The sequence below is a fragment of the Schistocerca nitens genome, chromosome 9, assembly GCF_023898315.1.
Source record: "Schistocerca nitens isolate TAMUIC-IGC-003100 chromosome 9, iqSchNite1.1, whole genome shotgun sequence".
NCBI classification, from domain to species: domain Eukaryota; kingdom Metazoa; phylum Arthropoda; class Insecta; order Orthoptera; family Acrididae; genus Schistocerca; species Schistocerca nitens.
The window spans coordinates 353,309,251-353,331,499 of NC_064622.1; the positions used below are offsets into that span (position 1 = coordinate 353,309,251).

General features: G+C 37.8%; 1 protein-coding gene across 1 annotated transcript in view; it reads right to left on the reverse strand.

The window, feature by feature from the left end:
• Positions 1-22,249, reverse strand: part of LOC126203883 (ankyrin repeat domain-containing protein 50-like) — a 520,870-nt gene that overhangs the window by 18,810 nt on the left and 479,811 nt on the right. Inside the window, exons 22-25 of the mRNA XM_049938265.1 lie at positions 21,027-21,173; positions 15,534-15,686; positions 12,049-12,153; positions 3,373-3,548 (exon numbers count right to left, since the gene is read on the reverse strand). Coding sequence (XP_049794222.1) covers positions 3,374-3,548; positions 12,049-12,153; positions 15,534-15,686; positions 21,027-21,173 — 580 coding nt within the window. The 3' untranslated portion in view covers position 3,373. The remainder of the gene's footprint in view (positions 1-3,372; positions 3,549-12,048; positions 12,154-15,533; positions 15,687-21,026; positions 21,174-22,249) is intronic.

Sequence of the window (22,249 nt, forward strand, 5' to 3'; positions counted from 1 at the left end):
CGACTGCAGGAGACATCTTCAAGGGGGTCCGTAGCTCGATGGAAGGTCCAACACACCCACTGGCTCGCTACTGACAGTAGTCATGGACATGATATTTCCGGCCGTGAAAATCTACATTTTAGTATCAATCTTTACATTGTCTTTCAATTATGTTCAAGGGTTTTCCAGTCCCTTAATATGATGCAACAAAAAACAATAATTCTTTTTGATGTGCACTAAATCACTCTGTAGAGTATCATTTTCAGAAAGTTCTTTCATATTCAAAATACAAGCAGACTCATCTTCAAACTGAAAAATAATTGTTTTAATGTCACAGAAATCCTCAACATAGTATTCAACTTGTCAGCATTGGTTCTGGTGGCAAAATAATATCGGGATACACCTCTTTAAATTTCGAGAGCCTACTGGTAGCTTTCAAAAATATTTTCTTCATATTTGATATTAAACTATCAACTTCTCTTCTTTATCCTTATGCTTTCAGCTAATCTATTTCTTCTGCATTCCAAACACAGTACATAGAGCATTTTAATGTATAAGACATTCAGGAATGCTGCAGCTTTAACCATATAAGGTGCAGCATTGGTACAATGTTTGTTGGTTACATTTAGGAAGTTCTTCAAATGCCAACAGAAAGGATTTGCTTGATTTATCTTCAGATAGTCATCCAATTACTACAATGCCAATGCACTGCCTTGGGTGGCCATAGTCTCATCGATTGTGACCCATATAGGACCATCCTAAATTACGTCTCGAATCGACACCGTACAATCCTTGTAAATGCTGCCGACATAGTTTTTTTTAAATGTAGAAAAAAAATGGTTCAAATGGCTCTGAGCACTATGGGACTCAACTGCTGAGGTCATTAGTCCCCTAGAACTTAAAACTAGTTAAACCTAACTAACCTAAGGACATCACAAACATCCATGCCCGAGGCAGGATTCGAACCTGCAACCGTAGCGGTCGTGCGGTTCCAGACTGCAGCGCCTTTAACCGCACGGCCACTTCGGCCGGCTTTAAATGTAGATTCATCAGGAATATGTTTGCCTGAATATCTCTCTAGGATGCTTTTTTAAAAAATGGGTTGTTTAATTTCCATACAGGTATATCTGCATATATAATGGCATAACACATATCTTTCGAGAAGGTAGAACTTTGGAGCCCACTGGCTGTTGCATCATCAAAAAACTGTTGTTTGAATTGATTCTCTTTTTAATTTCTACCTGTGTTTTTAGGTAGATAGGCACTGTGATATTAAAAAAGTTGCTCAGTTGACACAGCTTTTCACAGGTATTACAAAACAGTACTTTGCCGTCTGTACTCAAAGACTGCTTTGGAAATCTTCACTCTATTTTTGTAATTTCAAACACAACAGTTGCTTGTACATGAAAGAACATAGACGTGTAAAAAAATACAATGATGCACAGCAGCAAACATCATTGTTATCAACAGCAAATGACATGGATGTGAAGTTATACATAAGGCTAGCAAAATACTTGTGGAGGTGTGCATCAGATGTTGCGCATTGACTGAAACACTCGAGTATAACAGTGAGGGAACATTTAATGCTGAAGCCTTATTGTGCACGTTGGTGGCATGAACTATCCAACCTGACTGTAAGGTCTAACTGGAGTTCCACATGAAAGATAATTGAATGACAAAACAGAAAATATGTAGAAACAGAAATCACGTTGTTGTTGTTGTTGTGGTCTTCAGTCCTGAGACTGGTTTGATGCAGCTCTCCATGCTACTCTATCCTGTGCAAGCTTCTTCATCTCCCAGTACCTACTGCAACCTACATCCTTCTGAATCTGCTTAGTGTATTGATCTCTTGGTCTCCCTCTACGATTTTTACCCTCCACGCTGCCCTCCAATGCTAAATTTGTGATCCCTTGATGCCTCAAAACATGTCCTACCAACCGATCCCTTCTTCTAGTCAAGTTGTGCCACAAACTTCTCTTCTCCCCAATCCTATTCAATACCTCCTCATTAGTTACGTGATCTACCCACCTTATCTTCAGCATTCTTCTGTAGCACCACATTTCGAAAGCTTCTATTCTCTTCTTGTCCAAACTGGTTATCGTCCATGTTTCACTTCCATACATGGCTACAATCCATACAAATACTTTCAGAAACGACTTCCTGACACTTAAATCTATACTCGATGTTAACAAATTTCTCTTCTTCAGAAACGATTTCCTTGCCATTGCCAGTCTACATTTTATATCCTCTCTACTTCGACCATCATCAGTTATTTTACTCCCTAAATAGCAAAACTCCTTTACTACTTTAAGTGTCTCATTTCCTAATCTAATCCCCTCAGCATCACCCGATTTAATTTGACTACATTCCATTATCCTCGTTTTGCTTTTGTTGATGTTCATCTTATATCCTCCTTTCAAGACACTGTCCATTCCGTTCAACTGCTCTTATGGAAAGGTTTAGGTACAGTGCAGAGAAGTCAACCAGAACCCTGGGTCTGGGGAGATTTAGCAAATGGGATGAGAAGGAAAGACTCCTTCTCATCCCATCCAGTAAGTCTCATCTGACCCGGGGTTCACTGTACCCCTTTCCCTAAAACTCTGCATTCCTTTTCTTTCACCCCTCTTCCTTCCACTTTAACTCTTCTGTGAGAAGAAGGAGCCACTGGCTTCAAAAGCTTGTAAAAGTAAAAAAAAAAAAAAAAAAAAAAATGTGTGTGTTTTCTACTGCCACTGCTTGGTGAGTAAAGTTTTTATCCAAACATTTGCATTAAAATGAAAATATGTAGTTACATATTAATCTGGGCCCTAATCATCAGCTAGACTAATTACCAGTAAACCCTATTCTTAAAGAATCAAACTCCAGCATATAAAACAGATTGAAACATCTGATCATTTTGCAAATGAGTTAACGTGTTAAATATTTGACATAAAGCATGTAAGTGAGAAAAAGTTACAAAAGATTTGAAATTACATGTAGAGTTTACTGGAAGTTGCTAAATACTCCCATTCTCAAATACTGGATAAATAAAGTTTGGGTATTAGTGCGCTATCAGTTAAGCTGCCTCAATACAAACAAGCAATTTCTAACTGTAACACTTGTCTTATTGTGTTAAACTATTAAGATAAGGTTATAACTCTTAATGAGTAGATTATGAGGCCATTTTAAATTTTTAAATTAGGTCAATAATCATGCTAAATACTGAAAATCAGTTTCTGTTGCCCTTAGAAACCATTAGATCAGCAACCTGCAACTGGTATTGCATTCTGGGATAGTCACTCAGTAATAGCATGCTTTAATGTATGTCACTGTAATGGCATGTATTGTTTCAAGTAAATTCATATCTTGTTTGATGCAGACTGAAAAATGTATGAAATTTCTACTGTATCACACCTCAGAGGGGAGTTTCCTTACGCCACTGAAAGCCATTGTTCTTCGGTTGTTGCAAACGGCTTGCTGCTGTGGTATGTTTCCGCCCTGCTGCAGCATCCAGTCCATTCTTCACACCTGCCACAATTCGTAGGGCAGGATTTGTCACAATGCCATTTCGCCGTGGCTTCAGTAGTCCTCTGCAACAAATGTACACCACCTCCTTTTAAAATTTTACGTTTGAAAACTGCATAATAAAACAATAATACAATACTGGACAATCAAGGATGGAATGCAATGCCTATTAAACACACCTCATGTGTCACAGACATACAAGGTGGAGCATATCAAATATCAAAATTTATTCCAAGTGATAGCATTATTTAATTCTACCAATTTCACTAACATAATGTCATAAAGTTGTCAGTCTAACTTTAAGTGCAAAGGAACTTTCCTGTATAAGCTGATTTTGGACAAGATGATTCCTATGGGGGGGGGGGGGGGGGGGGGGGGAAAGAATGTATGATATGGAGAAAACTGACCTTCACTTTGTTTTATCTATACGTAAATCAAAATGGTACATTCTACTGCCACAAAACTATTCACACAAAGTAGATAAATACTGTTCAAAGTTTTGTTTGTCTGTGGTTTAACTTCATTGTGGTCATTTCTTTCCACTCTTCCCTGTTTTCTTAAGTTTTCATGAGTGACTCTTCTTTATTGCTCAGTACAAGAAAATGTTTACTTACCTGGATTTTCTCCTTCCTTCCTGAAAGGAAAGTAGCTGAAGGCACTTACATAACTACACAAAAAAACCAACTTCAAAGAAAAGAAAGAAACTTATCTTACTTACAACTGCCTTTCTTTATTGTTTTTCTCTTATTTTGTTGCCTGTACATTCCTCATATTTTTTATTATTTCAGTAAAACATGCAATGAGGGCATTTAAGGAAACAAGAATGAATGAAGTGCCAATGGCTTGAGCAAGGAACCATTACGCAGCTTAAATAAACCAAAATCACTATGATCTGATCAAGATTTTAACCCCATCTATCATAACCAAAGAATACAGTAGTGTAACTTCAACTGCTAATAAAATGGAGTTGCTTTGCTTTCTTATGCAATAACAAGAATAAAATTTAGTTTTACAACACATTCTTTAATGCAAATGGCAGTGAATAATTTATATTAATGAACATAGAGGTTGGACAAAATTATATGAATGCGTACTGAAGCATCCAAAACAATCTCTGAAGCATATTTAAATCCTGAATGGTGCTCAATGGAATTTTATAACCAAAAAAGCTGTCCCAGTTCAATGAGAGGTCTCATTAGATAGCAACAGTGTCTTTATAAATACGACGACAATGGCTTAATGATAAACAGATTGTGGACAGCAAAGGAGATGTTTTATTCCATTCTCGTATTTGTTGAACATACTTAGTGAATTTGAAGTTATACCACTGGCAATTTTATAGTCTACGAATAGGCATTCCATGCTAGAAACGGGGCTTGGATCACTGCACATGATCACATACAATGTTTTTTTTTAAACCTTACAACATATAGACAAGCATTATTTGGTTATATTTTGACTAAAGTTCAGTCTTGATCACACGCAGTTGACTGCGTAGCAGCGAGGAGAGCTCCGCCTACCATCCTAAGGGAGCCATGGGTCTGATGATGGTTTCGTAAAAAGAACCAAAACCGGTTACCTATATCATTAAAACATAAATAGTGTGATCAAGACTGAACTTTAGTCAAAATATAATAATTAATTGATCACTGTTTTCCAAAAATGTTTACCAAAATTGTACATTATTTGGTTGTCAAAATCTTTATAAAAACTCCACTTCTTTCACAGTTGAAGGCAATCTGTGTAATGTGTTTGCAAGATGTCTGCCAATAGCAGCCACACTTCAAATGTTTAGTTTATCATTCCTGTTGAAAGACTCTTGTTAACTCTTGAGCTCTTTAAGTGTGTATTAAGCTCAGCAGATACTTTCACGGCAGTGGTCTTTTAGGTATCATAAATAATAATCTGATATATCTACCAGCATGTTTACTTTTTACTCTGTGATATCAGATGTATTACTGTATATGCAACCGATATTGTGGATGCAGCAATTAAGTGAATACTATCAGCTGAAGGATGAAATAGTAAGCAATGGACAATAAACACTATATGATAATTAGGGTCTTCAGCACTGGACTTGGCCAATTGCATTTTCTCAATTTTTAAAATTTTTAAAGAGAGAAAGAGAGAGAGAGAGAAAGAGAGAGAAGTGGCCAGTTGTGAGTGAGATTCACATACTGAGGGCTCTGTACAAATTTAATTATGTATAATATAAATGGCCATATCTTTTGATTGCATTGGCTTAGAAGCTTACATTTATTGCGCTCCTGAGAAACCTTAGTGTGGGGAATAAATTTCAGCTTGATACCTCTATCCATTCCTGAGATAAAGGTTTAACAGCTGGACGGACAGACAGACAGACAACAAAGCGATCATATAACGCTTTAGTTTTAACAAACAGAGATACGGAACCCCAAAGAGTGTCTGAATATGTGTGACTGTATGTGGATTGGTGAAAATGGGAAAAGAATATGGACGCAAGAGTAAAGCAAAAATAATATGATGACCAGGGGTGGATCCTCTTGAAGCTCTGTAATAGGTATTGTGGAACAAACCACCAAAATCTAAAAACAGACAATGTGGTATGTAGAAATAAAAATGATAAGAGGTGAGAGACAATGGAGGAAAGTCAAATAATGAAGATACACAGAGAAAACAGCATAATTGTGAAAGTAATGAAGTAGACAATATGGAAATTAGTAAGTGAGAAGTTAAATAAATCGTAATATAGAGGTTATTTACAATCAGATTTGTTTTCATACAAGGGCTATAATTCACTTCTAAACCAGCACTGCCTAAATCTCTTACACTTTGCACAGGCTATCATTAGTGAATAGTTGCTAAAAGATTCTTGATCATTACTGACAAGTACCACCAAATCATCATTAATTGTCCAGCTTCTAGAACCAGTCTAACATATGTAGTCAAGACACTGCTGTGGAAGTTGTTATCATCTGACAGTTGGAGCAACACTAGCTACCCTAGCAGCAAGTAAGCTAGCCATAAGATTAATGCCTTTTAATTATATTTCTACCTAATTAACACAATGGTTGTTGTATTTTTTCTTTCCATGCATTAGCAAATTTTCAAGAGACATGAACAATAATGAAATAATTGTAAAAGCAACTGAATCTCACTGGTTCAGTTACGTAAGCTAGAAGTTACGGGTGAAGAAATACTTTCAAATATGTGTATAACGGCAGCTTGCTACACTGAAAGCAAGAGGATTTAAACACACATTTCAGGCATGAGAAGCATATATTTCTGTTTTTGTCTGTTGATATTACAATAGGTATTTTCCATGATACGTAACAATTTTGTATGTAGTCTAATAATTCATACAGTCGTACACTTCACCTGACTTTCTGACATCTTAACATTTTTGTAAATTTTGTTACTTTTGCTTCAAATGCACATGTGTGTAAGATTCTTGCCATTTGTGGCTCTGTTGTAGCAACAATGTGGAACTGGTTTCTTTGGTAGTTTGATACAGTGTTATTGCTTTTGACACACTATTACTACATCTGTGCAATTTTCTCTTGAGTTACAGTCATGTTGACTTATTTGGTATGTTCAATAATATACACTCCTGGAAATGGAAAAAAGAACACATTGACACCGGTGTGTCAGACCCACCATACTTGCTCCGGACACTGCGAGAGGGCTGTACAAGCAATGATCATACGCACGGCACAGCGGACACACCAGGAACCGTGGTGTTGGCCGTCGAATGGCGCTAGCTGCGCAGCATTTGTGCACCGCCGCCGTCAGTGTCAGCCAGTTTGCCGTGGCATACGGAGCTCCATCGCAGTCTTTAACACTGGTAGCATGCCGCGACAGCGTGTACGTGAACCGTATGTGCAGTTGACGGACTTTGAGCGAGGGCGTATAGTGGGCATGTGGGAGGCCGGGTGGACGTACCGCCGAATTGCTCAACACGTGGGGCGTGAGGTCTCCACAGTACATCGATGTTGTCGCCAGTGGTCGGCGGAAGGTGCACGTGCCCGTCGACCTGGGACCGGACCGCAGCGACGCACGGATGCACGCCAAGACCGTAGGATCCTACGCAGTGCCGTAGGGGACCGCACCGCCACTTCCCAGCAAATTAGGGACACTGTTGCTCCTGGGGTATCGGCGAGGACCATTCGCAACCGTCTCCATGAAGCTGGGCTACGGTCCCGCACACCGTTAGGCCGTCTTCCGCTCACGCCCCAACATCGTGCAGCCCGCCTCCAGTGGTGTCGCGACAGGCGTGAATGGAGGGACGAATGGAGACGTGTCGTCTTCAGCGATGAGAGTCGCTTCTGCCTTGGTGCCAATGATGGTCGTATGCGTGTTTGGCGCCGTGCAGGTGAGCGCCACAATCAGGACTGCATACGACCGAGGCACACAGGGCCAACACCCCGCATCATGGTGTGGGGAGCGATCTCCTACACTGGCCGTACACCACTGGTGATCGTCGAGGGGACACTGAATAGTGCACGGTACATCCAAACTGTCATCGAACCCATCGTTCTACCATTCCTAGACCGGCAAGGGAACTTGCTGTTCCAACAGGACAATGCACGTCCGCATGTATCCCGTGCCACCCAACGTGCTCTAGAAGGTGTAAGTCAACTACCCTGGCCAGCAAGATCTCCGGATCTGTCGCCCATTGAGCATGTTTGGGACTGGATGAAGCGTCGTCTCACGTGGTCTGCACGTCCAGCACGAACGCTAGTCCAACTGAGGCGCCAGGTGGAAATGGCATGGCAAGCCGTTCCACAGGACTACATCCAGCATCTCTACGATCGTCTCCATGGGAGAATAGCAGCCTGCATTGCTGCGAAAGGTGGATATACACTGTACTAGTGCCGACATTGTGCATGCTCTGTTGCCTGTGTCTATGTGCCTGTGGTTCTGTCAGTGTGATCATGTGATGTATCTGACCCCAGGAATGTGTCAATAAAGTTTCCCCTTCCTGGGACAATGAATTCACGGTGTTCTTATTTCAATTTCCAGGAGTGTAGATATTGGATTCCAGTCAAGGTTCCTACATTCCACATTCACTGATTTGACTGGAAACTAAGTGAACAACATTTCACATTGTTGAGCAGATATACATCTTTCTGCAAAAGTTCAGGTCTTCTGCAGTTTACCATCCATTTTTTTCTTAAAAGAAAATGATGTTCTTCAGTAGATATCTGTAGGTTATAATCATAAGTAAACTGTCCTGTAATGTATGATTTCATACCTCCCGGGCAAGGGCGCAAATACTGCTTTTCCTTCTATATTCTCTGATGGCAATTTTAAATCTCCATTTCCTAGATAAATAACTTACATCACCCATTTCTCATTGCAAGCTTTCAGAATCTTTGCTTATAACCTCTTCTCCCTCAACAGTTTTACTAACTATTCTTTCTTCATCAATTACCACTTCCAGGTTTGGAGGATCGGGTCGTGAAGTGGAAAATCTTTATCATTCTTTTAGCAATTTAGATACTGGACCAACAACACTATAAAATTACTTATATTTTAGAAAAATTTTTCATCATTTTTGTCTGTCTTGCAAGAGTTAACTTTGTATCATCTTTCTTATGACACCGTAAATCAAAATGTCAAGAAAAAACTCATGTTTTACAGCCACAAAGTCATCAAACTGTGAATTTGTTCTTCCTCATTTTTGGACTCAGTAGGCACAGCACTAACAGTAACACTCAAAATATGCCATGCTATACTCCACTAAAACCTTTGTACACTGTAAATGCGAAAACATAAGAATGAACTTATAGAAACATATTCTCTGTAATGTCATATACAATGGAATAACACATGTGAGGAGGATGTGAACAAACACTGAAGCACATTCTGCATCACATTCCATTGCTCTTGATTAGTGCCATGACTAAAAAAAATTTTTTAATGACAGCACTCTTATTTGAATGTACAGTATTTCACCACCAAATCCCACATTCTTCCGGGATAATTCTCACCTCCCCCCTCCAGTTTTTACTCTTGCTAACAGTCAGATATAAATTATAACTCCTTCATGAGCCCTAACATTACTTACTTAAAGCATGTCACTGACAAATAAAAACTGTTGTGTGAGAGAATGAAAGTGCACATACCACCCGCTATTTCTCTTATGACCACCTGTTTTCAACACAATATTTTATGGAAAGAAATTCTCCACCAGAACAAGTATATACCATCTATGGTTAAGTTGTGGATACAGTGTTCTTGTGCACTCCATATCTACATTTACATTTGCACACTATAAAGCATAATATGGCACATACCAGAAGACATTAATTGCATCACCATTCCAGTTTCAAAAACACGTAGTGTGTGGGAAAAACAACTGTAGGTGATTTAACCAACAGTCACAATGAAAGGTTCACATATGAAGAAATAACAAGATTTTTACCTTACCTGTCTTGCACAACATCTAACTGGAGTTTGTGAGAGTTTCTGTGACTAATGTCGACCTGACAAGCTTGCGGTAAATCGCAAAGCTCTTATTTAAATCTTTTCTAGTGTTTCCTTTAATCCAACTCTTTAGGATTCCCAGATGGGTGAAGAAATCCTAAGATTAGTCAGATGAGAAATTTTATAAGGGATTCACTTGATGGATGAACTAAACTTACGCAATCTTCAACTGAATCTTCATCAAGCAACTTAATTTTCTGCAGATGAATAACTCTACAGTTTTGATCTTTTTGTATGTTCCCAATTTTTCACCATTTCATGTATGTTTTATTAAATTTTCTTCATGGGGTACCCACAGACAAGTTAGCTAACTAATCATCCACATGCCTTATTTCACATTTGCTATCTCTGCAAAAGAAAGAACTTATGTTCTCATATGGAAAAGAGTGATGGGGAGTATCTCAGCTATTAATTTCAGTTTTGTGTGTGAAGAATATTTATTACAGATTACTAGCAACCCAGTTTGGCTTTACACAGATGGTACTAAATATCTAAGACCAGACAATCTGACTGATGTAGCAGTAATTTCGTTTATGGGGTACTGCATAGAGGTATTGGGGAATAATTTTATGTACTGAATATCATCACTTTCATATAAACTTAAAAATTAATGCAGCACACACTACTTGGTGGCATACTGCAGCACATAAAGGCTTTAATGGACTGCCTGACTGCAACCCCCAAACAGTGTAAACTGTGTCTCTGTGGTCACTCATATGTTGGTGAGATGATCTGCCACAAGTATCAAAACCCTACAGCAGCTCCACAGATGAGTAATAATAATAATAATAATAATAATAATAATAATAACAATAATAATAATTTCATTTCCCTCAAAGTCCCGATGCAAATCTTTCTAACTGGACATCACTTCACTGCTTTTTGTCTCCCCAATCAATTATTTAACTGGGAAAGGTGACCTACAGTTTAACATGGAAGCCAAACCACATTTCACATCTGGCAATGTCCACATCATTGACAGGTGAATGCTATGTTCAAAGACTGAGTTTTCAGACAGACTCTAGACCACCAGGCCTGACTCAAATTCTCCTGGTGTCTGTACCACTGGCTGTACCACAAGATGGCAATACATCCATTTTTTGCTGCGACAGTGGATTTTAATTAATCACAGTTCAGCCAATTTCCATGAAACATTTATAAATTATATACATTAACGTTCCTCACCAATCAAACAATATATTAGTCAAAATCCTTACAGTAATTCCTGAGATTAGCCCATACATACAAACAGAAGCGAACGGGAAACTTCAATTTATGAATACAAAGACTATTGCCTCTAACGAAATTATCTTCATTCATTTTGCTTTTTCTTTTTTAATTTAGTTGTCACATATTGTTTTCATCCTAAAGCACTTATACCTCAATCAAATCTGGAACAAAGTCCACTTGGTCCTCAACATTATCATACATTTCTGGACCTTACTGCAATTGGCACATTTATGTAAATAATTTTTTTCTTATTAATTTCTTGATAACTGTAGATATCGGCATTCCATACCTTTATTTGCATCATGTAAATTCTTATTTTTCTTACCCATCAATCGTTTATCCTGTCATTACATCCCATGCTTGCCAAATCACTTATGACGACTATGTAACACTGTGCAGTATAACACCATCTCCACTGATGAACAGGTCCTGGTAAATATTTATTTTTTTATTTCATCTCATTTTCAGCAGAAATTGCGATTCAGTAACTAAGCACATAATAAAAACTAGTGTTTCCTTTCAATGTTTGTTGTTTCATGTTTAAAGGAGTAATATGCATTTGATATTCTGATACTCATATTATGTTGCAATCACAGTATATCTCACAAATTTACTGGTTGTGGTTATCATACCCACATCATTGCTCAAAACATAAATCTTATTGAAACAGTAAAAGCTATTTACTGTGATGACACATTTAATATATTTTTTATATATCTGGGAGATTAAATTTTTCATTAACAGATTTCCACCTTTTGTTATAAAACAAACATTTCCATTTGAAAATGACAAACCTCAGGACTGAATTGGTAGGAACTATCTGTATCAAATGGGGGAGACGAAAATGTGTTTCGATAGGTATTTTACCTTTTTCTGTGTTTCAGCCAGACTTTTGCTGTTGCCTTCATAAGTGATGATCTTGTGCCTATCTTGACATGTTTTTGAAGCATCCCAGCATTCCATATTTTGTACCTGGCAATATTGAAAATGTACCTCAAATTAAACTTCCACCAACCGATATTGTATAGGAATTTTGACTGCTTATAAAAGCATTAGTGTGGTAAATTCATGTATGAAAACTGAATTAGTGCTTCAGCACTTTGTATAGGTAAAAGTAAAATTGTTCCCAATATAAGTATGATCATTACATTTCCTTAGTTATGTATCTTTTCCACTCAGAACTAGTACAAAAAAAATTAATAAAATGAAACCTAGGAAAAGTAGCACAGAAATAAGAGGGAACAATCTTCTCTTTACCTAAATACTCATTGGTTGAATGAAATCTGGTGCCTCATGGCAGCAAAGAATACATATATTTGTAAGTTTCAATGATGGATTATTTATATTTACAATTAGTAGAAATGACTTTTAGACTGGTGCAAGGTAATGGAGCCAACAGACAGTATTTTACTGCCTTTGAGACATATGTATGACTGGAATATTTTGAATTTTTATACAGAATATTTCCTTTTTATGTTTTATTCCTTTCCGTTCATTAAAAAATGACAAATCTCATCCAAACAGCTGTTTGATAACACCAGATCTTGACACTTCATATTTCATTCTGTCACCCTCTCCTCCTAAGCAGACGTGACCGAGCCAGATTGTAGCCTTTTCACCATAATGCAAAATCTACATGTTGTAAACTCCTTGTGAAGACAATCCAGTAAAAGAAATTTAAGTTATAAATAATGAAATAAAAGCGCATGCATGACGTGAAGGCCAATGTATCTTTTTCTGCTTCAACCCTGAGCAACGGTTAAATTTATGAGTGATAGCATCCTCATGTTTCTTATTTAGGGTGACTATAGTGTGGACCAGAACATTTTTCATAACATAAATGCCTACCTAACTGGAGTATTATTAATGATGAATATTCCTCTTGATTTCAGACCTACAACAGATTGTGTAAGTTCCACTGTCAGTAGCCAGTTATTATCTAACAATATTTTTCATTCATTCATCATGCTCAATACAACCCTTTAGGAAGGGGACTCTTCAAGGATGTAAAATGACTCAAGGTATTTATAAACAAAAGACAAGAAAATTTATACTTAAAACTGTTTTCCCCAAATATCTAGACTCCTGAAACTAAAACCTCTCAGAAACTACATCTGCAATTCTTAACACATTTACCTTCACTGCTTATTTATCAGCAAAGTCCAAGAGGCCTTCCACAGAGAGTAGCTGTGTATTAAAACTATCTTCATACTATACATATATTTCAGTTAATGTACTGAATATCAAATATTCAGTTGAATATTTGCCTCAAGTTTAATAGCTATGAAATAAAGTAATTACTATTCCCCAATACTACAGCAAGAAAATTAAAGCTGCAGCCTTAACATGATACCAAAAAGTCCTGGATGGAATAGAAAGAATAAATATGATCTATCAACAAATAGTTACGATGCTGAGCAGTAGATGCACACAGACATGGTTGAGCTTGTGGCTAAGCTTTCTCAGGAATATCAGTCCCTTAGGAATCATACACAGAGGCACTTCAGCAGTCATTTTTCCCACACTCCATACACAAATGTAACTAGAAGTACAATGGTGTACACTCTACCATGCACTACACAATGGTTCAGAGCACAGGTGCTGATGTAGATGGTACAGGTGCAGACGTAAATGTAGATGAAGACCTAACAAGCAAACAGAACACGCAGCACTGGAAAAATGCTACTGTTTGTTTATTAGCTCTGAGAAAGGGCACTGTCCAAAAGCTTAGCTATAAGCTTAATCTACATTGTGTGCCTGGTTACTGCTTTAAGCATCAACTTTATGGCAGGTGATTCTCTTTATTCTTCCAACAACTTCATAGAGTGTATTGGAAAGTTTGACTGAAAATGAATTATAATGACACTAAAAGCACAATGAACACAACGAAAAGGAAAATAATATGAACATTAAGTTTTGAAACTAGCATATCAGAAGTCAAAGAAAGAAACTGGCAGATAAATATAAGAGTGAAAAATGCATGGAAAGAATTTGGAAAAATGAACAGGGTTTTTGAATTAAGTAATGTCTGAACTGGAGAATTTATAACAAAAATCAATTACCCAGTTTTGGCTTATGATAGTGGAGCGGACTTTTAAAGCAAAAGACATTGAAAAAAGGATTGCTCAAAGAGCAATGGAACGAAGAAAGACAGTAAAACAATCAAACTGATCAGGAAACAGGCTGGAGTGGAAGACAATTATGATTATAATGGAGATGGATGAAACATGTAACCAGATTAACAGATGCTAAATGAAGGAAGAGAGGTGCCCAGATGCATGGAAAAGTTTAGTGGAGGCCTCTTTACAAGAAATATTATATAGGGCAGTCAGAAAGTCTGCAAAGCCTGTAAGGATGTTGGACGGTAGGCTGTGCCGCAAAATAATTTTTAGGAAAAAAATTCAATATGTTCTGTCACTTCAGAGTTCATTATCACAGCTATTCAGGCTGTTGTGTGTGAAAATTCAAGTGGCCTGCCAATTAACTCTAACTCAATAACGGTTCTCAAATCTTTTTCTTAAAAATTATTTCTCACCACAACCTATCCTGTAACACCCAAACAACCTTTTCAGATTGTTTCTGACAACACGTAAAGAAATAAAAAAATTCAAATGTGATTATCTGACATTTCAACACACCATGACCCTCAAACAACTGTAAATTACAAGTATTTCATTCTCTTTTAGTTAGCGTCTGTAAATTCATCTATTCACATCACAATAATTAAGCTCTTACTTTCCAAAGTATCTGAGTGTAAATCCTTTGTGTACTAAAGATTAAGACAAATCAAACACAGTGTGTCCTCTGATCTTCATGACATAAAAATACTATGTATAATCATTTACTACATATAACTCTTTAACTGAAATTAACATTTTTAGAGGAGACCTGACGACTGACATTCAGTTGTTTTTCTAAATCAAGGTTCTGAGTAGGGTACAAATGATCTGAACTCCAACATGTCATTAAAAAATATATTTTAGTACCACAGTCTGGGCACGATTCAGTTACTATAAATAAAATATTAAAAATCAGCATATGTGGAATCAAAAACCCACAGTTAGACATAACCAAAAATCTTTTAAAACATTGAATTAAACACTCATTAATAATAATGACATACACAAACTCTAAATACCTTGATAAAGTCAAATAGCTGCAAGGAAGAAAGTCCTTTAGCCATATAGCACTACAGAACTAATTACATTCAAAAAACTAGCTATACAGATCTGTACTGTAAAATGAATCATCCTTAAGTCCTCAAATTTTACTCACTATTTGACTTTACAAACTGAAAATTTGACAAACAAAAGCAAATATGTCTACTTGCTCCACCATTACATGCAACTTACCCGCCACCAGAGTTGGCATTTGTGTATTCAGATGCACCCTGAGATGACAGAAGACCTGGAGGTCCTCGACCCACAGCACTCGCACTGTTACCGAGAATTATCCTCATGTGTGTGTCACGTGCAAAGTGGGGGTCTGCCATTAGGGATGCGTTCCTATAAAGGAAAGTGGTGTCAGTGTGTAGTGTATGGCAGTGTCTGAACTGTATAAGCAATCAAGAGTACATGTGAAACCAATGATCATGATGAAAAAGGTCACTTCAGATATATGATAAATCTTTATTTCTGGTGCAACTAGTTTCATAAAGCTGAAGCTGAAAGCTGGTTCAATTCTACAGAGGTGGACGACCACAGTACAAAATTTTCTGCAATGCTGATCAAACACTACACTGCTAAGTATCTGTAATTATAAAACACAGCATTATCTTTGAAACAACTGTGCTGTAATGATGTTGCCATAGCTGAACACAATTTTAAAAAAGTTTTTAAATGCATGTCTATGTGTGTGTTATCAAATAATTTCTCTCTCTCTCTCTCTCTCTCTCTCTCACACACACACACACACACACACACACACACACACAGAGAGAGAGAGAGAGAGAGAGAGAGAAAAAATCAGTGAGCTCACTCTGAATTGGACAGAGATCCCATTATTGCCAGACATGTTTTGCAAGAAATCTGAAAAATCCATCGTGTAGAGCAAAGACAACCAAATATAACAAATGCCACAATTCATTATGATGTACCCAAAAAGCTGCATTTCTAATGTTAAACTTCAATGGCTTCACATTATTCCACAAATCACAACCAATGACAACTGGTTCTTATGCTTATGCTGCAGGGTTGTCAGATTGACTTACCTACATAGACAAGGCTGAATATCATGTTTTGGTAAAGTGAACACACATGGGTCCAAAATTGGGACTGCATCATTATTCACTATGAACTCAGTAGCTGAAAAACGGATGGACGTTGACATTGTGGTAGGTTGATACTGTAAAGTTACAAAAGTGAAGACAAGGACGGGGCAGGAATTTCAACTAGGCTTTAAAAAGAAAAATCCTGACATTTGCCTACAAGTAATGCAGGAAAACCTAAATCTGAATGGTGGAAAGCTATCCTTAGTTAGAAAACAAGAGGCACATGTTAGTCCTGCTACAGCCCATCAACAGTAGCCAACTCTCATGGAAGCACAACAACTACGTACCAAAGAAGCTACAGCTAGTAACAAGATGTTACTTATTTTGTAACACACTGTGCTGAAGTTTCAGTGATATGTTCTTGAATGGAGTTGTTGATGTGTATGACCGATATATCCTAACTTTATTTGATGGATATTCTACACATCATTTCTCTTGCAGAAAGGAGAATCTTTATTATCAGAGTTCTCACAAAGCAGCAAAGAAACTTTTTAACTTATGGAGGGATCGGAGCTCACTGCAGCTTACAATACCACCATTTCATATTCATTAAATTTAGTGATGTGTAAATGACAATTCTGAAAGATCACACAATCACATACCTATATAAGATGACTGAAAAGGAAAAAACGAGTTTCAGAGTATCAATGGCCAACTACTTTTTTTATAGACAATTGATTGACATTACATCACACGCCCAGAAATGTAAGGAATTAAGCCATTTTACAGGTATCACCAGGAACCATTTATTAATGTAACTGTCTCCCTTCCCATTATATCAACACAAGTCCCTCTATTCAGGAGACATTTTCTGATAGCTGTAATATTTACAGGAGTCATTTTGTTGGGGCTTGACCACAATTATATATTTTTCCCTGAGACTGTCTGTTAAAGAATGAAGACATAGTCCGTACTACATGTGGTGTTCATGTAGAGATGTACTAAAACTAGTCTTTCCTCATCTAAATACATTCAGATTGGAATATTTATCATAAGAATAGGTTAGTTACCAATGCCGGCAGCATATTTACTGCTCTGGCAACAGAGTATTTAATGCTCTGAAGAATTCAGTAATATCTAGTGAGGTTATCACAGATCCTGAATGTCATTTAATCTGGGTGAAGTTAAGCATCAAAGGTGGGTCAGAATGGTAATCACATGCTTTTATACACCCGTGTCTGGCTCTGTAGTGGTAGAGTGTTTCAGAGAGTACTTGCAGAATTTGGTAAATAAGTTTCCTGATCATGTTTTTGTAATAGGAGTGACTTCAACCTGCCAGATATTGATTGGGAGAGTCAAGCTATCAAAACTGGTACCAGAGCCAGAGGCAGGGATTTATGTAACATGATTTTTAATGTCTTGTCTGAAAGTTAACACAAGCAGGTAGTTAGAGAACCAATTGGTGAAGGTAACATCTTAAATCCCACAGTAATAAACAGATCTGGAAGATTCTTGAATCAGTTAATGTAGAGGAGGTATCTATGACTACCAGTGCTGCAAGGAATGTTAACAAAGATAAGAAAATATTTTTGCTTAGTAAGAGTGACAGCAAAAAAATTGCAAGGTATCTGAATAGGCAAAATCAAACATTTCAGTACCAAGGATGAAAGTGTGGAGCACAAATAGAAAAAATACAAAAGCATCATTCAATATACCTTACACAAATGTGTTGCGAGCAAGGTGTTAGGGGATGGGAAAGACCCACCATGGTTTATGAGCCATGTTACAAAACTGATATGTAAACAGAGAGATTTGTCACAGATTCAAGAGAAATCAAAACCTAGCTGCCAAACAAAAGCCCAACAAAGCAAAAATGATCCTAATAAGAGCAATGAAAGAAGCATTTAATGTCTTAGAGAGTAAAATATTGTTAAAAGGGAAAATGACAACCACAAGGCTGAAATAATGAATTTGATCTTCCAAAATTATTTCACTGGAGGAGATCATTATACGGATCCACCATCCAACTATCATACGAATTTTGATATGGCAATATTGAAATTGGACATTACAAAAAAAAAAAAAAAAACCAACTATTAGGTGGTACAAAATACTCTCCATTACAACTAATACATTTACCCCACTGGTGCTTCCACTGTTTGAAACATTTTGGTAGTCATCTTTAGAAATGGGTGACAGCTCCTCCATTGTTTTTTTTTCTTGACTTCTTAAATGTTAAACATTAAAACACTTTCTTAAATGTTGTCAAATTGGTGCCCTTTCATGCCCACTTTCACGCATTGAAATATGAAAAAGCCACACAGAGCCAGGTCAAGCAAATAAGGTGCATGGGGCAACAAAACCATGGCATTTTTAGCCAAAAACTGGCTAACAGAGATGGTTGTTTGTGTACATGTGTAGTCATAGTGGAAGAACCAGTCTCCTGAGTGCCACGAATTGGGTCTTCTTAAACGAGCACTGTCATGCAATTTCTGACAGTTGATCAGTTGTCAGTCGATGGTCTGTGAACACAGGCCCTGGATTTTTTTCAATATTTCCATCAATTCAGGCAGTTTATGGAAGTCTAGAACAAGGTTTGTCATCGATCAACATGTCACCATTTTTAAATTGAGCAAATCACTCTCTTACACTCGAGTTTTTCCCATAGTGTCATCATGGAAAGCTGTTTACAACATTAAAACAGTTTCAGCTGCTTGTTGTTCACTTAAACTCACCATCATAAAAAACAAAACAAGAACAAAACAGTGCTTGCAAAAGCAATCATAATTAGCAATGAGTTGCGCTATACACATCTAGTGGCAGAAATGCATACTACACAAGCTCCGCCCAAGGTGAAGGGTTTTTTTTACACCCTTGTACAGTTGCTTTGCAGTGGAATGGTGTCAGGGCCAGATAACATACCTGCAAGATTCTACAGAGATCAAGAGAAAGAACATGCTCCCCTTCTATATGAAGTTTATCATTGGTCACTGGAGCAACAAAGGGTACATAGTGACAGGAAAAGAAGAAAGCACCTCAGTCCTGTTTTCAAAAAGAGTTGTAGGAGATGCACGTAATTGCAGGCTTCTATCATTGATGTCAATCTGTTATAGAATTATAGAACTTGTTTCATGCAAATGTGTTATGACAAACTTTAAGAACAACAGTTTTCTCTGTAAAATTCAACACGGATTCCACAGAAAGACACCTTGCAAAACTCAGCTCATGCTGGTCCTCCACAAGATCACAACACAGCAGACGTCAGCACTCAAGTTAATGCCATGTTCTTCAACTTCAATAAAACACCTGACAGTTCCCTGCTCGCCGTTTAGTGAAAAAATAAAAGCTTACTGAGTATCGGACCAGATTTGTAATTGGATTCTAGACTTCCTTGCAAATAGTGTGGACCATTACTGTTTACAATGTATATGAATGATCTAGTAGAATCAAACAATGGAAAATCCAGGATGGAATGTAACACTACGAGAGAAGGAAAGTTGCTACTCACCATATAGCGGAGATGCTGAGCCGTGACAGGCACAATAAAAAGATTCACACAATCATAGCTTTCGGCCATTAAGGCCTTTGTCAGCAGTACACACACACACACACACACACACACACACACACACACACACACACACTAACGCAAGTGCAACTTACACACATCTGCAGTCTCAGAGAGCTGAAACTGATCTAGTAGAATGCGTTAGAAGCTCTTTTGAACTGTTTGCAGATGATACAGCTGTCTATAAGAAGGTACCAATGGCAGAAGACAGCAGAAGGACCTACAGAGGTTTGATGAACAGTCCACAGACTTTGACACTGCATTTAAAGAAATATAACACATTGTGTATTTATAGGAAAATAAGTCCACTAATGTATAACTACTCTATTGATGACAAATTGCTGGAAATAGTAACCATCACAAAATATCTATGAACATTTATATAGAGCGACTTTAAGAGCAATGGCTGCATAAAACTAATAGTAGGAAAATCAGGTACCAGACAGATTCCCAGAAAGAATCTTAAGGCAATTTAATTCCACCACTAAAGAAGTGGCTTACAAGGTGCTTGTTTGACTGCTTTTTGAGTAGTGTTCATCAGTCTGAGACCCTTACTAGGTAAAACTGATGGAAGAGACAGATTATATAGGGTGGGGGAATGGAGAGAGTACTCTCCGAGAAGCTTCGGACAACATATTACTTTCTCCTACATATGTTTCATGAGATGACCATAATAAGAAAATTCAAAAAATGGAACCAGTGCAGAGGCTTACCAACACTCATTCTTCCCACGAGCCATTCGCAAGTGGAAAAGGAAAGAAGGGGATCGGTCAGTGATACCAGAAGTACCCTCTGTCACATACTGTCAGGTGGCGTGCAGAGTGGAGATGTAGATAAACACAAATGTGCAGAATTTTGGCTACTAGCAACATGGCTGTGCCACCTTCTCCACAAGGAAGAAGAAATGCAGTGTCCACACCTCCACTCCAATATGACTGCAACTGCAGCACACCCATGTGGGGTGGGTGGCCTGGCCTCAAGCATTGTACACTTTCTACTCAGGCATCTACAGGCCAGCTACGACCACAACAGTCCTGAGTTGTATCTCCATCATTACATGCAACTTACCCGCCACCAAACTTGGAATTTGTGCATTCAGATGCAATCTGAGATGACAGAAGACTTGGAGGTCCTCGTCCCTCAGTGCTTGAGCTTTTACCAAGAATTATCCTCATGTGCGTGTCACTTTGTGAGTCTGCCATTGGGGATGCAGTCCTGTAATGCAAAGTTGTGCTGCTGTATAGGATACGAGTGTACAGCACACAGTTAACTGCAGATACAAGATCAATCAAGAGTACATGCGAAACCAGTGCTGATCAAACATTACACTGCTAAGTACACTAGTCAACAGCCATTTTGCATCTGGGATATGATATATTTACTAGTATGTATTTTGGTTATAATAGAGGGAAACATTCCACGTAGGAAAAATATATCTAAAAACAAAGATGATGTGACTTACCAAATGAAAGTGCTGGCAGGTCGACAGACACACAAACAAACACAAACATACACACAGAATTCAAGCTTTCGCAACAAACTGTTGCCTCATCAGGAAAGAGGGAAGGAGAGGGAAAGATGAAAGGATGTGGGTTTTAAGGGAGAGGGTAAGGAGTCATTCCAATCCCGGGAGCGGAAAGACTTACCTTAGGGGGAAAAAAGGACGGGTATACACTCGCACACACACACATATCCATCCACACATATACAGACACAAGCAGACATATTTAAAGACAAAGAGTTTGGGCAGAGATGCCCAAACTCTTTGTCTTTGGGCAGAGATGCCCAAACTCTTTGTCTTTAAATATGTCTGCTTGTGTCTGTATATGTGTGGATGGATATGTGTGTGTGTGTGCGCGCGAGTGTATACCCGTCCTTTTTTCCCCCTAAGGTAAGTCTTTCCGCTCCTGGGATTGGAATGACTCCTTACCCTCTCCCTTAAAACCCACATCCTTTCATCTTTCCCTCTCCTTCCCTCTTTCCTGATGAGGCAACAGTTTGTTGCGAAAGCTTGAATTCTGTGTGTATGTTTGTGTTTGTTTGTGTGTCTGTCGACCTGCCAGCACTTTCATTTGGTAAGTCACATCATTTTGTTACTAGTATGTATTTTGGTGTATAGAATCCGAATATACCTTTCAAAATGTTCTAGAACATACCATTTTTGAGTTTTTAAAGGTTTTCATTTTTTGTATTTAGTATTTCGCTTTTTGCTGTTCTTCTGTTTTGATGTTTAATTGTTCGTTTTTGATTTGCAGAGGGGAGCCAGAAGATCTACAAATCGTCAGTAAGTG